This window comes from Salmo salar, chromosome ssa12 (assembly GCF_905237065.1).
Source record: "Salmo salar chromosome ssa12, Ssal_v3.1, whole genome shotgun sequence".
Taxonomy (NCBI): Eukaryota; Metazoa; Chordata; class Actinopteri; order Salmoniformes; family Salmonidae; genus Salmo; species Salmo salar.
In genome coordinates this window covers 53,926,337-53,947,916 of record NC_059453.1, presented here as the reverse complement: position 1 = coordinate 53,947,916, position 21,580 = coordinate 53,926,337, and the positions used below count along the sequence as shown (strand labels likewise).

The window sequence follows — 21,580 nt, the reverse complement described above, 5'->3', positions numbered from 1 at the left end:
TCAAGCACTGAATCTATAGAATGTCATGGAAAGAGCTGATGTTCCTAATGTTTTGTACACTCAGTGTAGAAACCTTGATCACAAATAACACAGACAACAAGTAGCTTCTTACATGTGTGAATGACATTTTATTTGCATTGGTAGGTGAGGGAGAGATTGTCGAAGTGATCTTGAAGTTATTTTCTCACAGCCTGTGAACATACTATTCTGCACACTAATATACCTGAGCTTGACGGTCTGGCTAAAAGAAAACAACAGTAACAAGGAAGAAAACACAAGCTTTGGCCAGTAAACACACACAGAGACAAAGATCAAGCCTCAAACAAATTAGGGGCATGTTATCTTCCAAAAGAAGAAGAAAAAAATGGTGTTTAAGGCAACCTTTTACTTGTCTGAAAATTACTAGTACACATTGTCAAATGAGCTCAATAACATTACACACAGAAAGTCTGTTTTTCATTGATTCTGATGGTGAATTATAAGCAGACTGCAGGTAGAGGCAAAAACATTGTACAGACAAATAAGATTAGGGCACAGTTAGAATATAATTTTTCTGTCACATTGAAACTCCCCAATTCTCCCAAAACACTCAATTGCTGTACATGGACCTGGCACAGGGCAGAATGTTCTACACAAAGAAAGTTGTTTGTAGATGTGTTACAAGGTCATTTCAAAATAATTTGAAGTAAAATTAAAACGTCCTTAGATTCTAGATATGAGCAAGCACAGACAACATCTTTAGCTTCCAATGAGAATGACTACATTTTTGGGGGACAAAAATCACATCAATACTTTTCAATAACACTTGGCATTTTAGTTTTCGTTGAGCATTCCTGAGACAAATGCAACAGGACAGTATCTGAGAGGGCAGAGGTGCAACAGGACAATACAATAATAAACAGGCACACAATTCAAAAGCAAGAAACTCTGCTGCTAAAAATGTAAATTATATATGTTACACATTCAACTATTTAAAAGCAATATTAAACTGGATATACAGAATAGTATGCATGACAAGCGCTAGCAAAACTGCATGTAGTGCCATAAGCACTGTAATGTTGGTGGCATTGGAGACAATGTATGCTTGAGCCATTTCAGGGAAGCAAGGCTTGAGACACTTATCTTTTCAAATGTGCAATACAATTTGTATCTTTACAAGAATTTGTTTTTAGTCATGCAGTTTATATCTGTAATATATTACAGAAATCATCTCATCATTTGAATGTAATTGCAAGGTAATGTACCACCTTTGTAGGTTTGATAAGATACTGTATGCCAGATAAACCTTTTTGAAATAAAAGAACACTACAAATACCAACAACCTAATAGTTTGATATTTGTGAAACCGAAAAGTGAGGTTATGCAAATATTTCAAAATGATATATACATTTAATAAAGACATGACACTCTTACGAAACAACTGAAAGCAGACTGACAACCTGTGTAAATCTCTTTCGATGCTGTACATTTCCTTGTAGAGACCAACAAACACACTATGTCAACACATGAAATGTTTATTTTAAAGTTCAATAAGAAAATAATAATGATCATCATTAAATGAATAAGGTAGCACCTATTCAAGCCCCTTGCAGTCTTCTTGCCCTTATTCACCCTCTGGCACCGAGAAGAGCATTCAGTACATGTCCAATGTGACTATTCATTTCAGAAGAGACAAAGCATTATTTTTGTCCAGGAATGTTATTAATGTAACAAGATGAAATCAACACAAATTGCACAAAGCAGCAATGGACAATAACTTATTATTATCATCATCATTATTATTAACTCGTTATATTTAATTTATGCCCACATTCACTTGGCAGCTCCGCTACTGGTAATAGCTCCATCCACATCATAGCTCCACACACACATCCACCCCAACCCTGCCTCAACAAACACAAAAAAAACGGTCAAAGAGCAACAACTTACTAACTAACATGAGAGAGAGAGAGCGATAGACAGCAATGGCGTCCGTGCCCTCACTGAAGGGTGGAGGGGGTCAGTGGCTTGATTCGGAAGACAAAGATGTGAAGATGGGAGGCGATCTGGTTGCAAACACTGACACAGTAACGCACCAAGTCAACGAAAGACAGGATCTGCAGACGGAAAGCAGAAGAGGAGAAAATGAAGAGTCAGGAAACAAGATAACTTGATCAACACAACTGTACACAATGGATCCAGTGTGTAGATGGCTAGATGATGCCGAAGATAAAAGTATGAAAGGGTTTTGCGACTAGTTCCAAATAAACATGGCATTAGACTGAAAACACGTGCCTCTGAAAAATGCACAGTAGGTCTTTATACCTTTCAGAGTGAAATACAATTAGTGTTGGGTATGATCAGACTGATGGTTCATTTCAAAGATACATGTTGTCATGTGAACGCATGCTGCAGATTGCATGCCCTCATGCATTGTTGTTGCATAACTTCACCCTGGACTTGCTCAGATACTATAAACCTCTATGTCATGGAAATGTGCGTGTGTGTACTCACCAGCGCAATCCACAGCACCAGGTATTCATCAATAAAACTGTTGAAATACTGGTCCAGGAACAGCAGGCCTGGCCCCAGGAATGCTATATCATGGAGATGCATCTCACTCTTTGTCATATGTGCTACCTAAAACAAACAAGACACAGGCAACAGTCATGCTCCAATCAGCAAGCGCATTTTCATTGATGACATTCATTTACGTCATAAACGTTCTTACATCCAAGCGCATTTACACAGGATGCACAGGTATTGCATTACACCAATTAGCAGCGCGCCTAACTTACAACTAATTTGTTGGTGATCTTGGCCGACACGAAGCCAAAGGCCAGGATATAAACACAGGGGTGCTTCTCAAACAACTGGATAGCTGACTTCTTATAGATCATCATGGCCAGTATTATTACTGAGCCTATATGTAACACAGGAGACAGGACACTGGTTCCCTGGAGAAGAGAGGGAGAAAAGAGAGAGAGACTGTATAATCAACGACATTAATAGGCCACAATGATACAGTATGTGAATGACATGGGAGTGCAGTTAGGGTGAAAGAAAACACACAGTAATGAATGCTGGTGTGTATAATCCACCATCACCTTAGGCTGAAACATTTGTGTTTTGTTTTCACCTTTCATTTATGCACTATGATTGTTTCGGCACCATGATGTTCTAATAAACATCTTGATTTTGCATTCAAGCCTCAGTTTTGGATTTATTCCTTTTTTTGACAGTGCGGGTTCTCCATCGCTTCCAGTATTCTTATTTAGAATTTTACGCACCTGGAACAGACTATTCAGTAGTAAGGACCTTAAAAGAACGCAGATGGCCTCATATAATTTGTGTATAACTAGGTGTCTTAACATACAGTATCTCCCGAAGGAAAACATATAAAGTAATTACTTCCATGTGACAAACACTAATATCGCTCCGCCAACTGAACTGAACTGGGATCAGGTCCAACAGTCTTAACACACATACTTCATTTCCTCTGAAGCTAATAGATAGCTCCGTAAAATGGATGAAACAAGTACACTAGCACTTAGGCATCAAGCTAGCTTCACCATCTCTAGAAGGTACATGGCAAAGCCTACATAGTGATTGTAAACTACCTTGTGTCAGTGTTGGTGAAGGAATTTGGGAGAAGGACTGATGTCAGATTCCCCATAGGCATTTCTGTAGATCTTAAAGGACTGGAAATATGTGAGCAATACGGAGAGAAAAATTCTGAGTCTATCAGGGCAAGGAGTGACTACCATTAAGTTGATATGCCCATCTAGATGAAGGTCAGGGACTAGGCTACAGGTCGATTTGGAATTGAGCGCGAGTGTCGACTTACTGCTATTGTGGATCCATTTTTGCCCTTACCTCCGGTAAATATAACCCGGAAGTAATTCGTACAGGAAAAGATGGCGCCTAAGAAAGTGCAGATGGCTGGAACTACTTTCATTTGGATGTTTATGACTGGGATCTGTGGAGGTGAGAGAGCAAGATATCATTTATTACAAAACAACAACCAGTCACCACCATTTGAGTGTTCAGTACATTAAAACAGCTTTGAACATTGTTAGTAAGATGGGTACTTGTTAGTAAAACTGTTTCATTACTCAAAGTGAAATTGCATTTACTATGGTAAGAAATCACACTGCACAACGAATTAGAACATACCAATGCAGGCAACGCCACCGTTATATTAGCAGTGTTACCGTTTAAGTTTCAACATTCGGTAATGCCATTCATTTTAGTTACCAACAGACAATCAGTGGAGATTTGAGCCAATCACAATTACCAGTGACTGCCAGAAAGCGGATCCTCCCACAGCGGCCAGCAAATACATGATTATAATGAAGATTTGCACCTCAGTCACATCAATGCTGAGAGGAGCAGGCAGAGAGCAGAGGTTAGTCAAAAGTCATCAACTCTGTCCATAAGCACAGCGCCACACAGCTGCCCTATGGACCGTCTTCACCCAAACACTGTCCAACTGACCACAGCTCTCCCAACCAATCATGATGCACTAATAGCAAACATGTACACTACCGTTCAAAAGTTTGGGGTCACTTAGAAATGTCCTTGTTTTTGAAAGAAAAAATTATAATAAATTGTCCATTAAAATAAAATTGTTCAGAAATACAGTGTAGACATTGTTAATGTTGTAAATTATATTTGTAGCTGGAAACGGCTGATTCTTTATGGAATATCTACATAGGCGTACAGAGGCCCATTATCAGCAACCATCACTCCTGTGTTCCAATGGCACGTTGTGTTAGCTAATCCAAGTTTATCATTTTAAAAGGCTAATTGATCATTAGAAAACCCTTTTGCAATTATGTTTGCACAGCTGAAAACTGTTGCTCTGAATAAAGAAGCAATAAAATGGGCCTTCTTTAGACTTGTTGTGTATCTGGAGCATCAACATTTGTAGGTTCGATTACAGGTTCAAAATGTCCAGAAACAAAGAACTTTCTTCTGAAACTCATCAGTCTATTCTTGTTCTGAGAAATGATGGCTATTCCATGCGAGAAATTGCCAAGAAACTGAAGATCTCGTACAATGCTGTGTACTACTCCCTTCACAGAACAGCGCAAACTGGCTCTAACCAGAATAGAAAGAGGAGTGGGAGGCCCCGGTGCACAACTGAGCAAGAGGACAAGTACATTAGAGTGTCTAGTTTGAGAAACAGATGCTTCACAAGTCCTCAACTGGCTGCTTCATTAAATAGTACCCGAAAAACACCAGTCTCAACGTCAACATTAAGAGGCGACTCGGGGATGCTGGCCTTATAGGCAGTGTTGCAAAGAAAAAGCCATCTCTCAGACTGGCCAATAAAAAGAAAAGATTAAGATGGGCAAAAGAACACAGACACTGGACAGAGGAACACTGGAAAAAAGTGTTATGGACAGACAAATCTAAGTCTGATGTGTTCGGATCACAAAGAAGAACATTCGTGAGAAGCAGAAAAAATGAAAAGATGCTGGAGGAATGCTTGACGCCATCTGTCAAGCATGGTAGAGGCAATGTGATGGTCTGGGGGTGCTTTAGTGGTGGTAAAGTGGGAGATTTGTACAGGGTAAAAGGGATCTTGGAGAAGGAAGGCTTTCACTCCATTTTGCAACGCCATGCCGTACCCTGTGGACGGTGCTTAATTGGAGCCAATTTGCTCCTACAACAGGACAACGACCCAAAGCACAGCTCCAAACTATGCAAGAACTATTTATCGAAGAAGCAGTCAGCTGGTATTCTGTATATTATGGAGTGGCCAGCACAGTCACCGGATCTCAACCCTATTGAGCTGTTGTGGGAACAGCTTGACCATATGGTATGTAAGAAGTGCCCATCAAGCCAATCCAACTTGTGGGAGGTGCTTCAGGAAGCATGGGGTGAAATCTCTTCAGATTACCTCAACAAATTGACAACTAGAATGCCAAAGGTCTGCAAGGCTGTAATTGCTGCAAATTGAGGATTCTTTGACGAAAGCAAAGTTTGAAGGACACCATTATTATTTCAATTAAAAATCACTATTTATAACCTTGTCAAAGTCTTGACTATATTTCCTATTCATTTTGAAACTCATTTCATGTATGTTTTCATGGAAACAAGGACATTTCTAATCCCAAACTTTTGAACGGTAGTGTACGTTTCAATATTCCTTCAGTAGCATGGATTACTCCTTGTCACATGCTCCGTGAACAACAGGTGTGGACTAACAGTGAAATGCTTGCTTACGGGCCCTTCCCAACATTGCAGAAAGAAAGAAAATAGAGAAATAATAGAAAAGTAAAACCCGTAATAATAAAAGTAATAGATAAACAATGAGTAACGATAACTTGGCTATATACAAGGACACCTGTACCGAGGTACATATAACTAGGAATACAGTGACAGATATTAAACAGTAGCAGCAGTGTATGTGACGAGTCAAAAAAAGTTCATGCAAAAAGGGTCAATGCAGATAGGCAAATATTTTACCAAATAGCTACCCAGACTAACTATACTGAACAAAAATATAAAACGACACATGTAAAGTGTTGGTTCCATGTTTCATGAGCTGAAGAAAAAGAAAAAAACATCCCAGAAATGTTCCATTCGCACAAAAAGATTTCTCTCAAATTTGGTGCACAAATTTGTTTACATCCCTGTTAATAAGCGTTTCTCCTTTGCCAAGGTAATCCATCCACCTGATAGGTGTGGCATATCAAGAAGCTGATTAAACATCATGCTCCTTACACAGGTGCATCTTGTGCTGGGGACAATAAAACACCACTCTAAAATGTGTAGTTTTGTCACACAACACAATGCCACAGATGTCTAAAGTTTTGAGGGAGTGTGCAACTGCAGGAATGTCCACCAGAGCTGTTACAAGAGAATTTAATGTTCATTTCTCTACCATAAGCCAACTCCAATGTTGTTTTAGAGAATTTGGCAGTAGGTCCAACCGGCCTCACAACCACAGGTGGGGTTATGGTATAGGCAGGCTTAAGCTACAGACAACGAACACAATTGCATTTTATCGAGGGCAATTTGAATGCACAGAGTTACCGTGACGAGATCCTGAGGCCCATTGTCATTTTGCCATTCCTCCGCCTCCATCACATCATGTTTCAGCATGATAATACACAGCCCCATGTCGCAAGGATCTGTACACAATTGTCACAGTTCTTCCATCGCCTGCATACTCACCAGACAGGTCACCCATTGAGCATGTTTGGGATGCTCTGGATTGACAGGGTGTTCCAGTTCCCGCCAATATCCAGCAACTTCACACAGCCATTGAAGAGGAGTGGGACAACATTCCACAGGCCACAATCAACAGCCTGATCACCTCTATGCGAAGGAGATGTGTTGCGCTGCATGATGCAAATGGTGGTCACACCAGATACTGACTGGTTTTCTGATCTATGCCCCTACCTTTTTTTAAAGGTATCTGTGACCAAGTCATGTGAAATACATAGAGTAGAGAATTCATTGACTGATTTCCTTATATGAACTGTAACTTGGTAAAATCTTTGAAATTGTTGCATGTTGCGTTTATTTTTTTGTTCAGTATAAATCTATTACTACAATTAACCCACTTTTCTCACAACTCCCACTGTTGCCAACTCCCTCTCCTCTGAGCGCAGACACACTCACATGCCAAAGCGCAGGGTGCCAGAGACGTAGGTCTGCCAGTGTGCACAGTAGAACATGAACATGCCAGCGAAACAGCAGAAGAACATCCAGTCAGGGTTGGTGCCCAGCTGCACTGCTATACTGGTACCCAGGACCACAAACACTGAGAGAGAGAGGAAATAGAAGCACAGTTTCAATGAAATCCTAATAGGGCAAACCCACAGACACACAGAGGGGCAGCTGTACCTGTGGAGAGGGAGTCACAGCCGTGGTCAAACAGTTCACCCAGTGGAGAGCTACTATTGGTTCGTCTGGCCTGCTTCCCGTCAATGGCGTCCAATGACTGGTACACAAACAGGCCCACAGCACACAGAAGGTATGCCCACAGAGGTGCCTGAAGAAAAAGGAAGTCACAAAAATGGGGGACTTGGTGAATACTTATGACTTCCTTTCTCCCAATGGAGAAATATAAAATGTTTGGTTATGGTAGGGTAATTCCCACAATGCATTTAGAAGTTGTGTTCTCATCAATAGTGCATCATCTGACATAAAATATGATCTTCTGGCAGATGTAGGCCACAGCTACACAAAGGACAGATGTTTGTGAACTTGTATAGTTTGTTTCCCTCTCAACAGCTTTGGAACACTGCAGAGCTTGGTCCTTCATTAGCCAACCAGCACGGAGAGAGTTTCACAGCATCATCAATGTTGTCTGCCTTCATTTCCTGTTCTGTACTCACTGTGTCTATGATGAGCTGACAGCAGCTTATACACTGACTAAAACCAACTGGAATATGACACGGCATACAATTTACAGGCTTGCCAATTTGGCATTCATATAAATACCCCTGTTATTGCAGAGTGGCACAATCTGGCTCATACCCCAATACATTTCGCTTTGTTATTCATTCAGGCCCTCCGACCAAAAACAGGGATTTTGGGAGTGGGAGGGGGTTTTCGAAAGGAAAGTTTGTTCGTGGGGCATGGGGGATGTTGAAAAGTAGAGCAGGGTGGAAAGATCTACCGACTGCCTCTGTTCTCATGAAACGTGATTAGGAATTGAAAACGGCGTGAGAAATCTAACAAGGGCTGTGAAACTAAGAGCCGATACAGCAAGTATACTTTCTGTTCAAACACGACACGGTGAGAAACTCAGCCAAGAGAACATGACACCCTGTATCAGCTGCACTGTTTACTCATTACGCCTGACATTTCCAGTCATTTAGCAAACGCTCTTATCCAGAGCGACTTACAGAAAGCAACGAGTGCATCGATTTTCATACTGGTCCCCCGGTGGGAATCGAACCCACAACCCTGGCGTTGCAAGCGCCATTAGACAACTGAGCCACACGGGACCCACATAGACTCCTATAGAGCACTAATACACCCACAGCCACGGGGCAGTCTGTCCTTAACGATCCGGACCTGGGCCATCAGAAAACAGGACACTGACTACTGCAGCATGTTAAGTAAATACAATTTTCTCTGGGCTGTGAAACAGTGCTGCCACTAATGTTTTCGCATCCTGTTAACATAACTATGACCTGTGATGTCAAGTGTCGAATCATTCTTACAACAATGAGCATGGACTGGAAGAGGAGGAGGTCGTGAACTAGAGACAGAGCACTATTTATAGAAAGGGAAAACAAAGCCACGCCCGGCAGATCCTCCTAATTACACCCCTAACTAACTACTGTAACCCACCTTTTAGCTGCTGCCTGTTAAGACCATAGACTGCTTTAGCAGCACAGGGGAAGTCAAGTGACACTAAAGCAGTGCTCTTCAACCCTGCCTCCTGGAGACTCACAGGGTGTGCAGGCTTTTGTTCCATCCCAGCACTGGATTCAACTAATCGACTAATTATCAAACCCTTGATCATTTGAAAATCAGAAGTGTTACGGCTGGGCAGGAACAGAAACCTGTACAACCTACGGGCTTCCAGGACCAGGATAGAATGACACCGGCATTAAAAGAGACCCCTAAGATGAGGCCCTGTTTTGCCTTGCAGATAACGCTCTGCCTACTTTTGGAAGTTATTTGTGGATTCAATTCAACGGTCAAAATATACAGTCAGCTGCTTGCTGGGAAAGCTGATATTCTTATCAATATTATAGGGTTAATACATGTTTTCTTCCATGGTTAGACTGGCCTTTCTATGATAAAATAAGTAGAGACTAAGTCCAGTCCACACTAGTGTTGTGGACTGGACTTGTAGGGAAACAGCCAAAGCTAAACCCACAAAGCACATGGTGGTCTATGGACAAACAAAATGCATTATACTGCATTGGGCTGTTTGGTAATGACTCTTGTCTACAAAGTATTCATTTGAACGTAATCTAATTCCATGTACTTTGAAGTCTGATATCACCAATTACATTCCCTTGTGGGAAGTTACTCTAGGCGTTCGGATCTAGAGGGAAACTACTAAGCTTAACAGTTTGCATGTTTTGCTGTGTCCCCTCTATTCCCTGTCCTTAGCATGCACTCATCTCTGCTGGTGTGGTGTGTGGGCCGGGAAGGGCGCTGGGGAACGTGGAATCAGGTGCAGACTAGCTGTAACCTGAGAGCTATGGGCACGAGGAGTTCATCTAGAACAGAAAGCCTGAGCTATACCAAAACTCTCCTCGACAGCAGAGAGAGGGGAAACAAACAAAAGAGACCCGCGAAAACAGTTGCTAATAGAAGAAGAAAAACAGCCACGGAACCTTGAGACAAAACAACTGACCTTAATGCGTTTTCAAAACAGCTGGGCAATACAGTAGCTTCACTGTTCATTCATCTGACTGTCTGCGATGGAAGCTTCTCTCTGTCGGTCTGTCTGTCTGGACAGGTAAATACCATATGGTAGCACTTTACTTGAACCCTCAAACTGTACCTGTCCACGGCACTAAGCCAGTGTTCGGTTCTTATTTTCAGAGTAAATAACTCCCGGACACTAGAGAAGCTCAACCAAGTTGAATTCTTCCCAAAGGGTCGACACAGCTGTATTCAGACCAAAGACATGGCTTCCCCCGTGGTGGTATTCATACCTCACTTTGGGTGGCGCCTCCTCCTTATCTCTAAACGTTGCATCCTTCTCGCTAGGCAGGGAACTAAGTGATGTGAGCCTTCAATGGTTTCTCCCCTTATCAGGACTGTCACAAATGATTGCAGGGTAAACACTCGTCCCCTCCCAAGCTGCATTATGGCACCCCTCATGTCTCCTTTGTAACTAATGTTCCTAAACTCTGAGTATAACAATGTTCAAAGTTTACCCCAGAATCCAACACCAGGCTGTGTACAACCAACCAGTTCAGTGGCTGTGGGGCAGTACAGTAGACTATCTGAATAGGTGCCATATTGTTGCCATTGTTACCTGTTCAGTGGCGGTGGGGCAGTAGTAGACCAGCACCAGGGTGGTGAATACGTTGGTGGCCAGGCCCACGATGGTGATGAGGTTGGGGGCGATCCAGGCTGGCACGCGGCCCACCAGCCACTCCCAGTAGCGCTGCATCAGAGGCTCCAGCAGGGAGCGACCTGCACTGCTGTACCTGTAGAGGGGGAACGAGTGGAGTATCCAGGAAAGAAGGTTTACCAAATTCAGGATTCCCTGAACATATTCTGGCTTCTTTTAACCAGATTAAGGGAGTCTGGGATTTCTTGGTTCCGGAACGGCTGCTTCTCGTTTAATAGGTGAAGCTCAGATTGGTTGACCTGACAACTGGCGCGTGCGCGTAACATTCAAAAAGGTAATTATGTCGAGGACAGGGGGGAAAAAACGATAGACATGGAGTCAAAAGACCGAGAACAATATTTCACAAGTCTAGAACAACAAACAACTGTAACACACAACGAAGACGCTCCCATATTTACCCAAAGAATTAATACACTGACCACCGCAAAATCCAGAGTGAGCCTGGCAGAAAATTGCAGACCGATTCAATGCGGAAGTGGAATGGCACAATTCCAATATGTAATAGGCCGAGCTTATACAAATGGGTGATTAGTAATAACGCTTTCACTTTATAGAGCACTTTTATGGCAACGCGGGTGATATTACATGTCAAGGCTATAACCTAACATGTAAGCCTGTGTCACAATTGCAGTGGTAGGCCCATTCCATATCCTATGTTGGAGGAATAATAATTGATTGACTACAGAGTGCTTTTCATGACAACACGAGCAACAATGTGTTCTGTTTAGTTGTAACTATAAGCTAATCAAAATAAAGGAAGTCGCACACTCCATATATAAACTCCCAGAAATTGAATGGGTATTTACCAACGTTTCGGCATCACTGTGCCTTCCTCAGGGTAATGTCATGAATAGTTGAACCAGGTTATGTAGACACACAGTGCAATTAGTGAAACCAATGACAATAGTGAGGGGTGTGTCATTAGTTTAGTTGTAACCCCCATTGGGAGTCCCAGATCATTTGACCAAAGAAGTAAAGAAAGAAATGATTTGGTGAAAGTGTAGTATTCAATCGCTACCTGTGTGTTTATACTTAATAAGATTGTATATTCAGTCTCCTTCATTTGGTCCAGAGGGTCTTTGAATGGGGGATGTGTGTCCCATCTATAGCGTCAATCAAGTTTGGAAAACCTGCGAGATGAATTAGGCAGTTCTCTACTTTTAATCATGTTGCCTAGGCTTATTCATTTGAGATTAGCAAAGTATCGCTAGCAGTCAACTGACTGCAGCCGACTCTACCTGCAATCCTGTAAAAGTCCTACTTGATTACATGGACAGCTTGATGGCCAGGGAATGCAGCAAAGACGTTAAAAAAAAATCTCTACACACAGTTGCCTTGCCAAATCGTTCAGCATTCCCCACATTGTACAGGACACTTAGTGGGTTGAGTATGTTGGCCAGATATACATTGAGTGGACAAAACATTAGGAACACACGCTCTTTTCATGACATAGACGGATCAGCGTTATCCAGGTGAAAGCTATGATCCCTTATTGAGGTCACTTGTTAAATTCTCTTCAATCAGTGTAGCTGAAGGGGAGGAGACAGGTTAAAGGATTTTTTAGCCTTGACACAATTGAGACATGGATTGTGTGTGTGTGCCATTCAGAGGGTGAATGGGAAAGACAAAATATTTAAGTGCCTTAGAACGGGGTATGGTAGAAAGTTGCAGGGCACACTGGTTTGAGTAAAGAACTGCAACGCTTCTGGGTTTTCACGCTCAACAGTTTCCCGTGTGTATCAAGAATGGTCCACCACCCAAAGGACATCCAGCTAACATGACACAACTGTGGGAAGCATCAAATCAAATTTTATTGGTCTCATACATGTGTTTAGCAGATGTTATTGTGGATGTAGCGAAATGCTTGTGTTTCTAGCTCCGACAGTGCAGTAATATCTAACAATTTCACAACATATACCCAATACACACAAATATAAGTAAAGGAATGGAATTAAAAATATTGGAGTCAATATGGGCCAGCATCCCTGTGGAACGCTTGACACCGACGCATTGAGGCTGTTCTGAGGGCAACTCAATATTAGGAACATGTTCCTGACGTTTTGTACACTCAGTGTATGATTGATTGTGCGGAAAAACAACATTCCAAAATAAAATCTTCTGAATGATCTAAAGGATGTATTCGAGGTCCAATAATTTGTTCCCTTTGTAATGCACGGCGAACAATGCAGGCTCCGATGTCAATTGGATTTTCCGCAAAGGGGCAGGCCATATTGACGGACAAGAATCTGATTGGCGGAGAAGCCCAGTTTCTATACACTCAGACAGGATAATATCCAGCTTACCTAGTAGGTAGCAGGTTTGCTTCAGAGAATTCGTTGCTACGGTTTCTGATCAGGCTATACATCAATCTCTCTTTCTGGAACCAGAAATTCTGAGTTTGCTCAAATAATCCAGCTTTCTGGAATAACCCTCTGGACCAGACAGCAGGGACAAGAATCCATCAACCAGGTTTAAGAATTCACAAACAGAAGCTTTTTAATCTCAAAATGTTTGATGTAGGGATGCGCGATATATCGGTAAGCATATAGGAATCGGCCGATATTAGCTAAAAATGCCGGCATCGGCCCGATGTCTAGTTTAAAGCCGATGTGCAAAACCGATGTCAAAGCTGACTTGCATACCTATATAACGTAGGTAGATTACGTAATGACACCATGTAAAATGTTGCGCTACACGTGCAACACAGCATTCCTAACCTAGCCCACAATGTCTGCTGTGTGGATCGAGCAGTCAACAAGTGGAACAGTCCTTGAAAGAGTAAGATTTCAGCGAGACAATTCAAAGGCAAAATCCATTAAATCCAAGATGATGGAATTCATTGCCCTTGACAATCAACCGTTCTCTGTCGTGGATGATGTTGGCTTTCGCCGACTGGTCGAGCACCTCGAGCCCCCGGTACATACTACCAAGTAGGTGCTATTTTTCAGATGTTGCCCTACTGGAGTTACACAGTATTGTTGAAAACACACATCCATGAGCTACTTGATATGGGCGTCACTGTTACTAGCTTCCCGACTGACGTTTGGACCAGCGATGTCAGCCCCATGAGCATGCTGAGTCTGACAGCAACAAGGATTTCCTACTGAGGAAAGCCGTATTACATACTCAAGAATGTGCTGGTTCTCATACCGCTGCTGCCATTTCAATGGCATTTGCGAACCTGTTTGAAACTTGGCAACATGAACACACTCCTAGCTCCATTCGAACAACTGACTCGAGAAATAAGCTCATCAACTGCGTCTGCAGCAGACGTAAAACCCTCTGTCAGGGCATTGAAACGCCTGCTCAACAAAACTGCAGACAGACCGTTAACTTGGAAAAGTACTCTACTAGAGACAGTGAACAAGCGATTCGGTGGCATTCTCTCTGAGCCTCTTTACTGTGTCGCCACCATGCTCGATGCTAGGTACAAGGACCGCTACTTCGATGCAGACAAGAAACAGGGTTTACGTGAAATGCTACATAGACAGCTGGACAAGATGGAAATGGACACAGTGACAGTGCGCACCGAGGAAGAGAGGCCACGGACAGACAGAGATGAAACTTCACTGCTTGACATGTATGATGAAATCCTGGTTGAGAATGAAATGACTGAACAAATAAACAACGAAACAGAACAGCAAGTAAGTGAAATAACTAGGTTTTGATTATGTTTTACTGGTAATGGGGACATGTAAATGCCAACAAAATAACTTTTGGGTCAGTGTGTGTTTCAACTATTTAACTGTACTAGAATGCTTAAAAGGCCGCTAAAATGTAAAATATTGGTTATCGGTATCGGGTTTTTTGGCAAGGAAAATATCGGATATCGGTATCGGACAAAAATGTCAAATTGGTGCATCCCTAGTTTGATGTAATGACAAGTATAAAACACATACCATATGATCATCAGATCAAAGGTAAATATTAGATTTTCTATCACAGTACCTGTGCTCCTCCAGTCTCTTCAGCTGGTGGCGGTTGAGCGGGGGAGACGGCAGCTCAATCAGTCTGCGCAGGGCTCCAGGGGCCAGGCAGCAGGCTGTCTCCATGCCGACACCCTGCCTAGGATCCCTCTCCCTGAGTGTGCCTCGGCATGTCCGAAAACCCCCCTGCTGCTGCTGGTACCCGGTGACGTTCATGGCCCTGCTAGCGCTGTGCCCTCTGCCTCAGGCTGCCTCAGCCTCTGGCTCTGCCTCCCCCCGCCGCTCGCTGGGGCTGGGGATCCACAGTGGGGCCGCACACTGAGGGGTGGAAGAGGAGAGAACAGGTAATGTGAGGTTGGCTTACATGTAGGCTATGGTGCTGGAATGGGACTTGGAATTCAGTTTGGTCTAGTAGTTCTCGCTTGCCAGTTGCTTCTTAACTGTTTTACTGAAGTAATTTCATTTCACGTAAGTTCTCATTTGAGTGAAAGTGAGCGAGAGGAAGGAAGGATGTGGTGGAAAAGCAAGAAAAAGGGTTGAGAATGAAAGTGAGAATAAGAATGAACCCTAGGACCCCGCCGTGTTATCTATTGTCATACGAACACAAGTGCACGAGTACGTTCCTCTTCACCCAGTTCTGAGTTATAAAACACTGCGCAGCCGCAGTCTTAAAGACGTGATGGGGCAGGATATGGCAGGTCCTGCCGTCACACTCCACTAAACATGAGGCTTCTCAAACAAATCTTAGCCCATAGAGATCCTATTAAATTAGAAGAGGGGCCATGTCATTAACTGTCAATGTTCCACAATGGACCCATATTGGTCAGGGAGAATTCCAAACCAGTCTAATTGGAATGAATGGCAGTAGAGACATAATCCTGATTTTACTTATGCAGGAAAATAAAAGTAAGACATATGTTATACTTACATACTGATCACTCCGCTTGCGTCGTGTGCGTTGCAAAATAAATGTATACATACGTTATTCAATCATTGCACCCACACTGCTCGCCGCGCCAACGAGTGTCTGCATTGCCAAGCGCTAAAATAGAAGTCAGTTCTATTTGTGACGCTGAATGCGGTGAAAGTCCTGCCTCTCCCATCTCCTCACTGGTTTATAGAAGCAGACACCCACGTGCCATCTTCTCATTGGTTATACCCACGTGGGTGATTGAAAGATGAACTGAGGTTGGTCGTGGAAATACTATGAAAGTTAGATGCCAATCGCCATATAAAGTCCAAAGAAGAAAAGGCCTGGAAGGATGAGAGATGACGAGAAACGATTTGTTTGACCATTTTATGTGTGGATTAATTGTCGGAGTAGATGACCTTGTGCATTTCAGGTAAAATAACAACTCAGCATTTATATCCCAGGATAAATTAACTAGCAACAGCAAGCTATCTAAATAGGACAAATTAGCTAGCAACTGCAAGCTAGCAAGCTAAATTGCCATAAATGTTTCATGCTTTTCGACCTGTCCCCAAATTAATAATTGGTTCAGAGTTTGTTTTGATATTTTAACCTGCCTGTCGTGATCACGTTTGGTGTGGGGGGACAAAATAAATTTGTGCACGATGGCGCACGTCCAGTCTGGGCATGATGTAAAGCAGTAAGGCCCAATGGGGTGTGGTATATGGCGCAACGCGGAGTGCCTTGACACAGCCCTTAGCCGTGGTATATTGGCTATATATCACAAACCCCCGAGGTGCCTTATTAGTATTATAAACTGGTTACCAATGTAATTAGAGCAGGTAAAATAAATGTTTTGTCATACTCGCGGAATATGGTCTGACTTACCATGGCTGTCAGGCAATCAGCATTCAGGGCTCAAACCACCCAGTTTATAACAAATTACGTAATATAATTATTGTCAAGCTAAAATAGTCATATAATTATAAATACAGTTTATACAGGTTTTATGCACATTTTCTGTATAAATCACCCTTTAAAATATATTATTTGACACAATATCTTATCACAGCACTGGCAAACTATGGTTGACTAACTCCCTGAATAAAATGGCTGACCTTTACCCCATCATAAGAAGGTTCATTTCCATTCTAGTATTCTTATTCTGTATCTTAGCCACTGAGAATGTCTGCCCATATCATTGGAGAGTCACAACCTGCGCAAAGTAACCACAGAAATCCTCTACAACAGTGGATCCTAAAGTTTTGGAAAGTGGTCAGACCCATTTCTTTTCTTATGACCCACTGACCAAAGATTTCTTAAACAACGTTGGCCAATGTGCAATTTTGCAGACCACGCATGCATGTGTCAGTCAGTTTCTCCCTTAGACAACTTGTTGTTTAAAGCAAAGCAGCAAATGTAACGTTATCTGATGCAGAAACAGTCAGTCAGACCCCAGGTCATTCCCAACAGGCTAGTTTCCACTTGCAACGTTAGCACCTACAGTTTGGACACAACTACTCATTCAAGGGTTTTTATTTATTTTTCACTATTTTCTACATTGTAGAATAATAGTGAAGACATCAAAACTATGAAATAACACATATGGAATAATATAGTAACCAAAAAAAGTGTTAAACAAATCAAAGTATATTTTATATTTGAGAATCTTCAAAATAGCCACCCTTTGCCTTGATGACAGCTTTGCACACTCTTGGCATTCTCTCAACCAGCTTCATGAGGTAATCACCTGGAAAGCATTTCAATTACAGGTGTGCCTTTTTAAAAGTTCATTTGTGGAATTTATTTCCTTCTTAATGTGTCGGAGCCAATCAGTTGTGTTGTGACAAAGTAGAGGTGGTATACAGAAGATAGTCCTATTTGGTAAAATACCAAGTCCATATTATGCAAAGAACAGCTCAAATAAGCAAAGAGAAACGACAGTCTATCATTACTTTAAAACATGGTCAGTCAATCTGGAAAATTTCAAGAACTTTGAAAGTTTTTTTAAGTGCAATCGCAAAAACCATCAAGCGTTATGATGCAACTGGCTCTCATGAGGACCGCCACAGGCAAGGAAGACCCAGAGTTACCTCTGCTGCAGAGGATAAGTTCATTAAAAAGTTACCAGCCTCAGAAATTGCAGCCCAAATAAATGCTTCAGAGTTCAAGTAACAGACACATCTCAACATTAACTGTTCAGAGGAGAATGCGTGAATCAGGCCTTCATGGTCAAATTGCTGCAAAGAAACCACTACTAAAGGACACCAATAAGAAGAGACTTGCTTGGAACAAGAAACACGAGCAATGGACATTAGACCGGTGGAAATATATCCTTTGGTCTGATGAGTCCAAATGTAAGATTTTTGGTTCCAACCGCCATGTCTTTGTGAGATGCAGAGTAAGTGAACGAATGATCTTTGCATGTGTGGTTCCCACCGTGAAGCATGGAGGAGGAGGTGTGATGGTGTGGGGGTGCTTTGCTGGTGACGCTGTCATGATTTATTTAGAATTCAAGTCACACTTAACCAGCATGGCTACCACAGCATTCTGCAGCGATACGCCATCCCATCTGGTTTGCACTTATTGGGACTATCATTTGTTTTCAACAGGACAATGACCCAAAACACACCTCTAGGTTGTGAAGGGCTATTTGACCAAGAATATCAAATACATTGATTTGGTTTACACTTTTTTGATTACTACATGATTCCATATGTGTCATTTCATAATTTGATGTCTTCTCTATTATTCTACAATGTAGAAAACAGTCAAAATTAAGAAAAACTCTTGAATGAGTAGGTGACCAAACTTTTGACTGGTACTGTATAGCAGTCAACAAGTAATGCAAAGTAACTGCGTTTGATACTGACATCAATGAATATAAAAAGGGAAGATCAATGGGAATGGAGAGCGTTCATATGCAATAGAACTGCATATATATAATATCCACCCTGCACAGCCAGAAGAGGACTGGCCACCCCTCATAGCATGGTTCCTCTCTAGGTTTCTTCCTAGGTTTTTGGCCTTTCTAGGGAGTTTTTCCTAGGGAGTTTTTCCTAGCCACCGTGCTTCTACACCTGCATTGCTTGCTGTTTGGGGTTTTAGGCTGGGTTTCTGTACAGCACTTTGAGATATCAGCTGATGTACGAAGGGCTATATAAATAAATTTGATTTGATTTGATTTGATCTGTGTTACAACTCTTAAACCTGTCTCGAAGCTGCTAGTGATTTCTCTGCTGTCCCACTAAATGACAGGCACTTACAATTTTTTATTTATATATATATATATATATATATATATATGACAGGCAGGCAGTCTGTGGAACGGTAGCATCCCGGCTAAAACTGGCTAGCTAGCTAACTACAAAACTAGCAAATGACAACATGACACAAAGCTATTTCACATGATTTCCCTCGATGAATTTACAATGTAACTGTCAATGTTTCCCCAGCCGATCTCTAGAAATACATCCGTTAATTTGCCACTGCTGTACAAAAAAAATGCACCCTTCCCCCACCATCACAATGACAGCTAGCTGACTACAGTAGTTAGCAGCGGAATAGCAGTTTGCCAAGGAGCCACTGACCTGGCGAGTAAACAGGACAGCAGGGTGTCGAGGCACTTCACAGTGCGTTGAATGACTGACTCGTTGGTAGGGTTGTAGCAGCAGTCTTACAGTTTACGGCGTGTAAAGGGTATGAAAGCACTCAGCGAACGTTACGACAGGCAGGACTCATAACACGTCGGCTACCACTCCAATGTCCGAATGGGGTCCGTGCTATCCGGGATCCTTGAGAAGTCCCTACCCCCATGAAGTTGAAATTTAAAACGGGTAAGGGTTATGGTTATGGTTAGGGTAGGGATGTCCCAAGGCTTCCGGATAGCACTGACCGTCCCACTGGATAGCTGATCCTAACATTAGCTAGTCGTTCTTTTTGAACGGATATTTTTGGTCGGGAACCGAATCGCATCGGTGAAAGCCAGAAAGCGACGTTTATTCGGCTCCCTGATTTACATACAGCTTCTGCTTTTTTTTTTTAGCTCAAAACAACGATTAACTGCAGATATATTACAAAAGAATTATACAATGAGGGTGAATCCTCACTGCAGAAACAATAAATAGTTAGGAGAGTGCTTCATTTTGGTTTAAACTCATTTTTGCAGTGCATTAAAAATACACTTTTTTTCTTTCTTTTTTACAGGTGATCTAATAATTTGTCCAGGTAAAAATATATTAGTACCCTCTTTTCACGATCTGGCATAAATGGTACCCTACTTTTTGGCTTTGCATTGGAGATTTGCAATTTTTCCTTGGTTCAAGATCGACTTTTAAGCATTTTGAACAAATCCGTTTGGGAGCTGAACTGAAATGCTTGGGACGTCCCTATCCCCCATTGAAATTGAAATCTAAAATGGGTTGGGTTAGAGTAGGGACATTCCAAGGATTCCAGATAAGCACTAACCGGGACTGGATAGCTGATGCTAACATTAGCTACTGTCAGAAAAATGCAATCTGGAATCCTTGGGATCCCCATTGACGTTGACATTTAAAATGGGTTAAGGTTAGGGGTTAGGATTATGGACGTCTCAAAGGATCCCTGTTAGCAATAACCGTCAGGAAAAACACCGGTCACTTCCGTTGCAGTCGAGGACCCCAGCGCGAGGTGCGTTCAAGAGCATCAATTCCAACCTGTATGTTTGAACTTGTGTGAAAAGACAGCATTTACAAATAATGTCACAACTTAGTTCGAGATGGAATAGGGGCGTGCCTCAGAGATATCTGCTGATTTAACAGTTAGCTACTAACCTGCGTCCAAACAAAATTGTATTTCAAGGTTGCTTAGCGCAGACGTATAGGACATCGCTGCCACCTAGTGTACTTCTACGTTAAAGTAACTATCCAGTGTTTCCAGATGTCTATAAAGTATGATATATAATTCATTACAATATGAGAGAAATGGTTTTCCTTCCAATGTTTTATTTGGTGTGGGTGTATTTTTTTTATTTTTTTGATCCCCATTAGACTACGCCAATGGAAACAGCTAGTCTTACTGTGGCCCGACACATAACGAAAAAGACATTACAGACAAAAGACCTTACAATTGACACACATTTAAAAACATTAACATGTAGTGTTTGTGCATCTATCAGTTACACATACATGTCAGTACATACACACAACAAGCAGGTCACATGGGGGGAGAGGCATTGTGCCTTGAGGTGTTGCTTTATTTTTTAAACCAGTTTTGCTGTTCACTTGCGTTATATAAGATGGAAGGGAGTTCCAGGCACTCATGGCTCTGTATAATACTGTACGTTACCTTGAATTTGTTCTAGACCTGGGGACTGTGATAAGACCCCTGGTGGCATGTCTGGTGGGGTAAGTGTGTGTGTCAGTGTTGGATGTAAGTTGGCTCAGCAAACAATTTGGAATTTCCAACACATTAATGTTTCTTATAGAAACATGAAGTGACGCAGTCAGTCTTTCTTCAACTCTTAGCCAAGAGAGACTGGCACGCATTGTATTAATATTAGCCTGCTGCTTACAATCACTAGCGTTTCTGGGGGAGGGGGGGCAGTGCCCCTGTGACAACAATTTTGGACCCCCTTGTGGCCCCCCTAAATGTGGAGTATGAAATCAATGTTACATAACTAATTTTTGCTATCGTTCTTTTTTTTTACATCCTTAT

The 21,580-nt window shown here is 42.1% G+C and overlaps 1 protein-coding gene across 2 annotated transcripts; it reads right to left on the bottom strand.

Annotated features, from left to right (window-relative positions):
• Window positions 1–101: 101 nt before the first annotated feature.
• cept1b (choline/ethanolamine phosphotransferase 1b) lies at window positions 102–19,584 on the bottom strand. 2 transcript variants are annotated; one of them, NM_001139869.1, is given in 10 exon segments: window positions 109–2,096; window positions 2,494–2,619; window positions 2,778–2,936; window positions 3,827–3,958; window positions 4,277–4,361; window positions 7,618–7,759; window positions 7,843–7,990; window positions 10,952–11,126; window positions 14,999–15,294; window positions 19,477–19,584. In NM_001139869.1, coding segments are annotated over 9 exon segments (1,278 nt in total). In that variant the 5' UTR covers window positions 15,193–15,294; window positions 19,477–19,584; the 3' UTR covers window positions 109–1,979.
• Window positions 19,585–21,580: the final 1,996 nt, after the last annotated feature.

Coding starts and splice junctions, on each gene's coding strand:
- cept1b (XM_045690417.1), bottom strand. CDS start 15,192: ATGAACGTCACCGGGTACCAGCAGCAGCAGGGGGGTTTTCGGACATGC. Junction 7,991..10,951: donor GCCCCACCGCCACTGAACAG/GTAACAATGGCA, acceptor CTTTTTCTTCAG/GCACCTCTGTGGGCATACCT. Junction 2,620..2,777: donor AGATCACCAACAAATTAGTT/GTAAGTTAGGCG, acceptor TGTTTGTTTTAG/GTAGCACATATGACAAAGAG.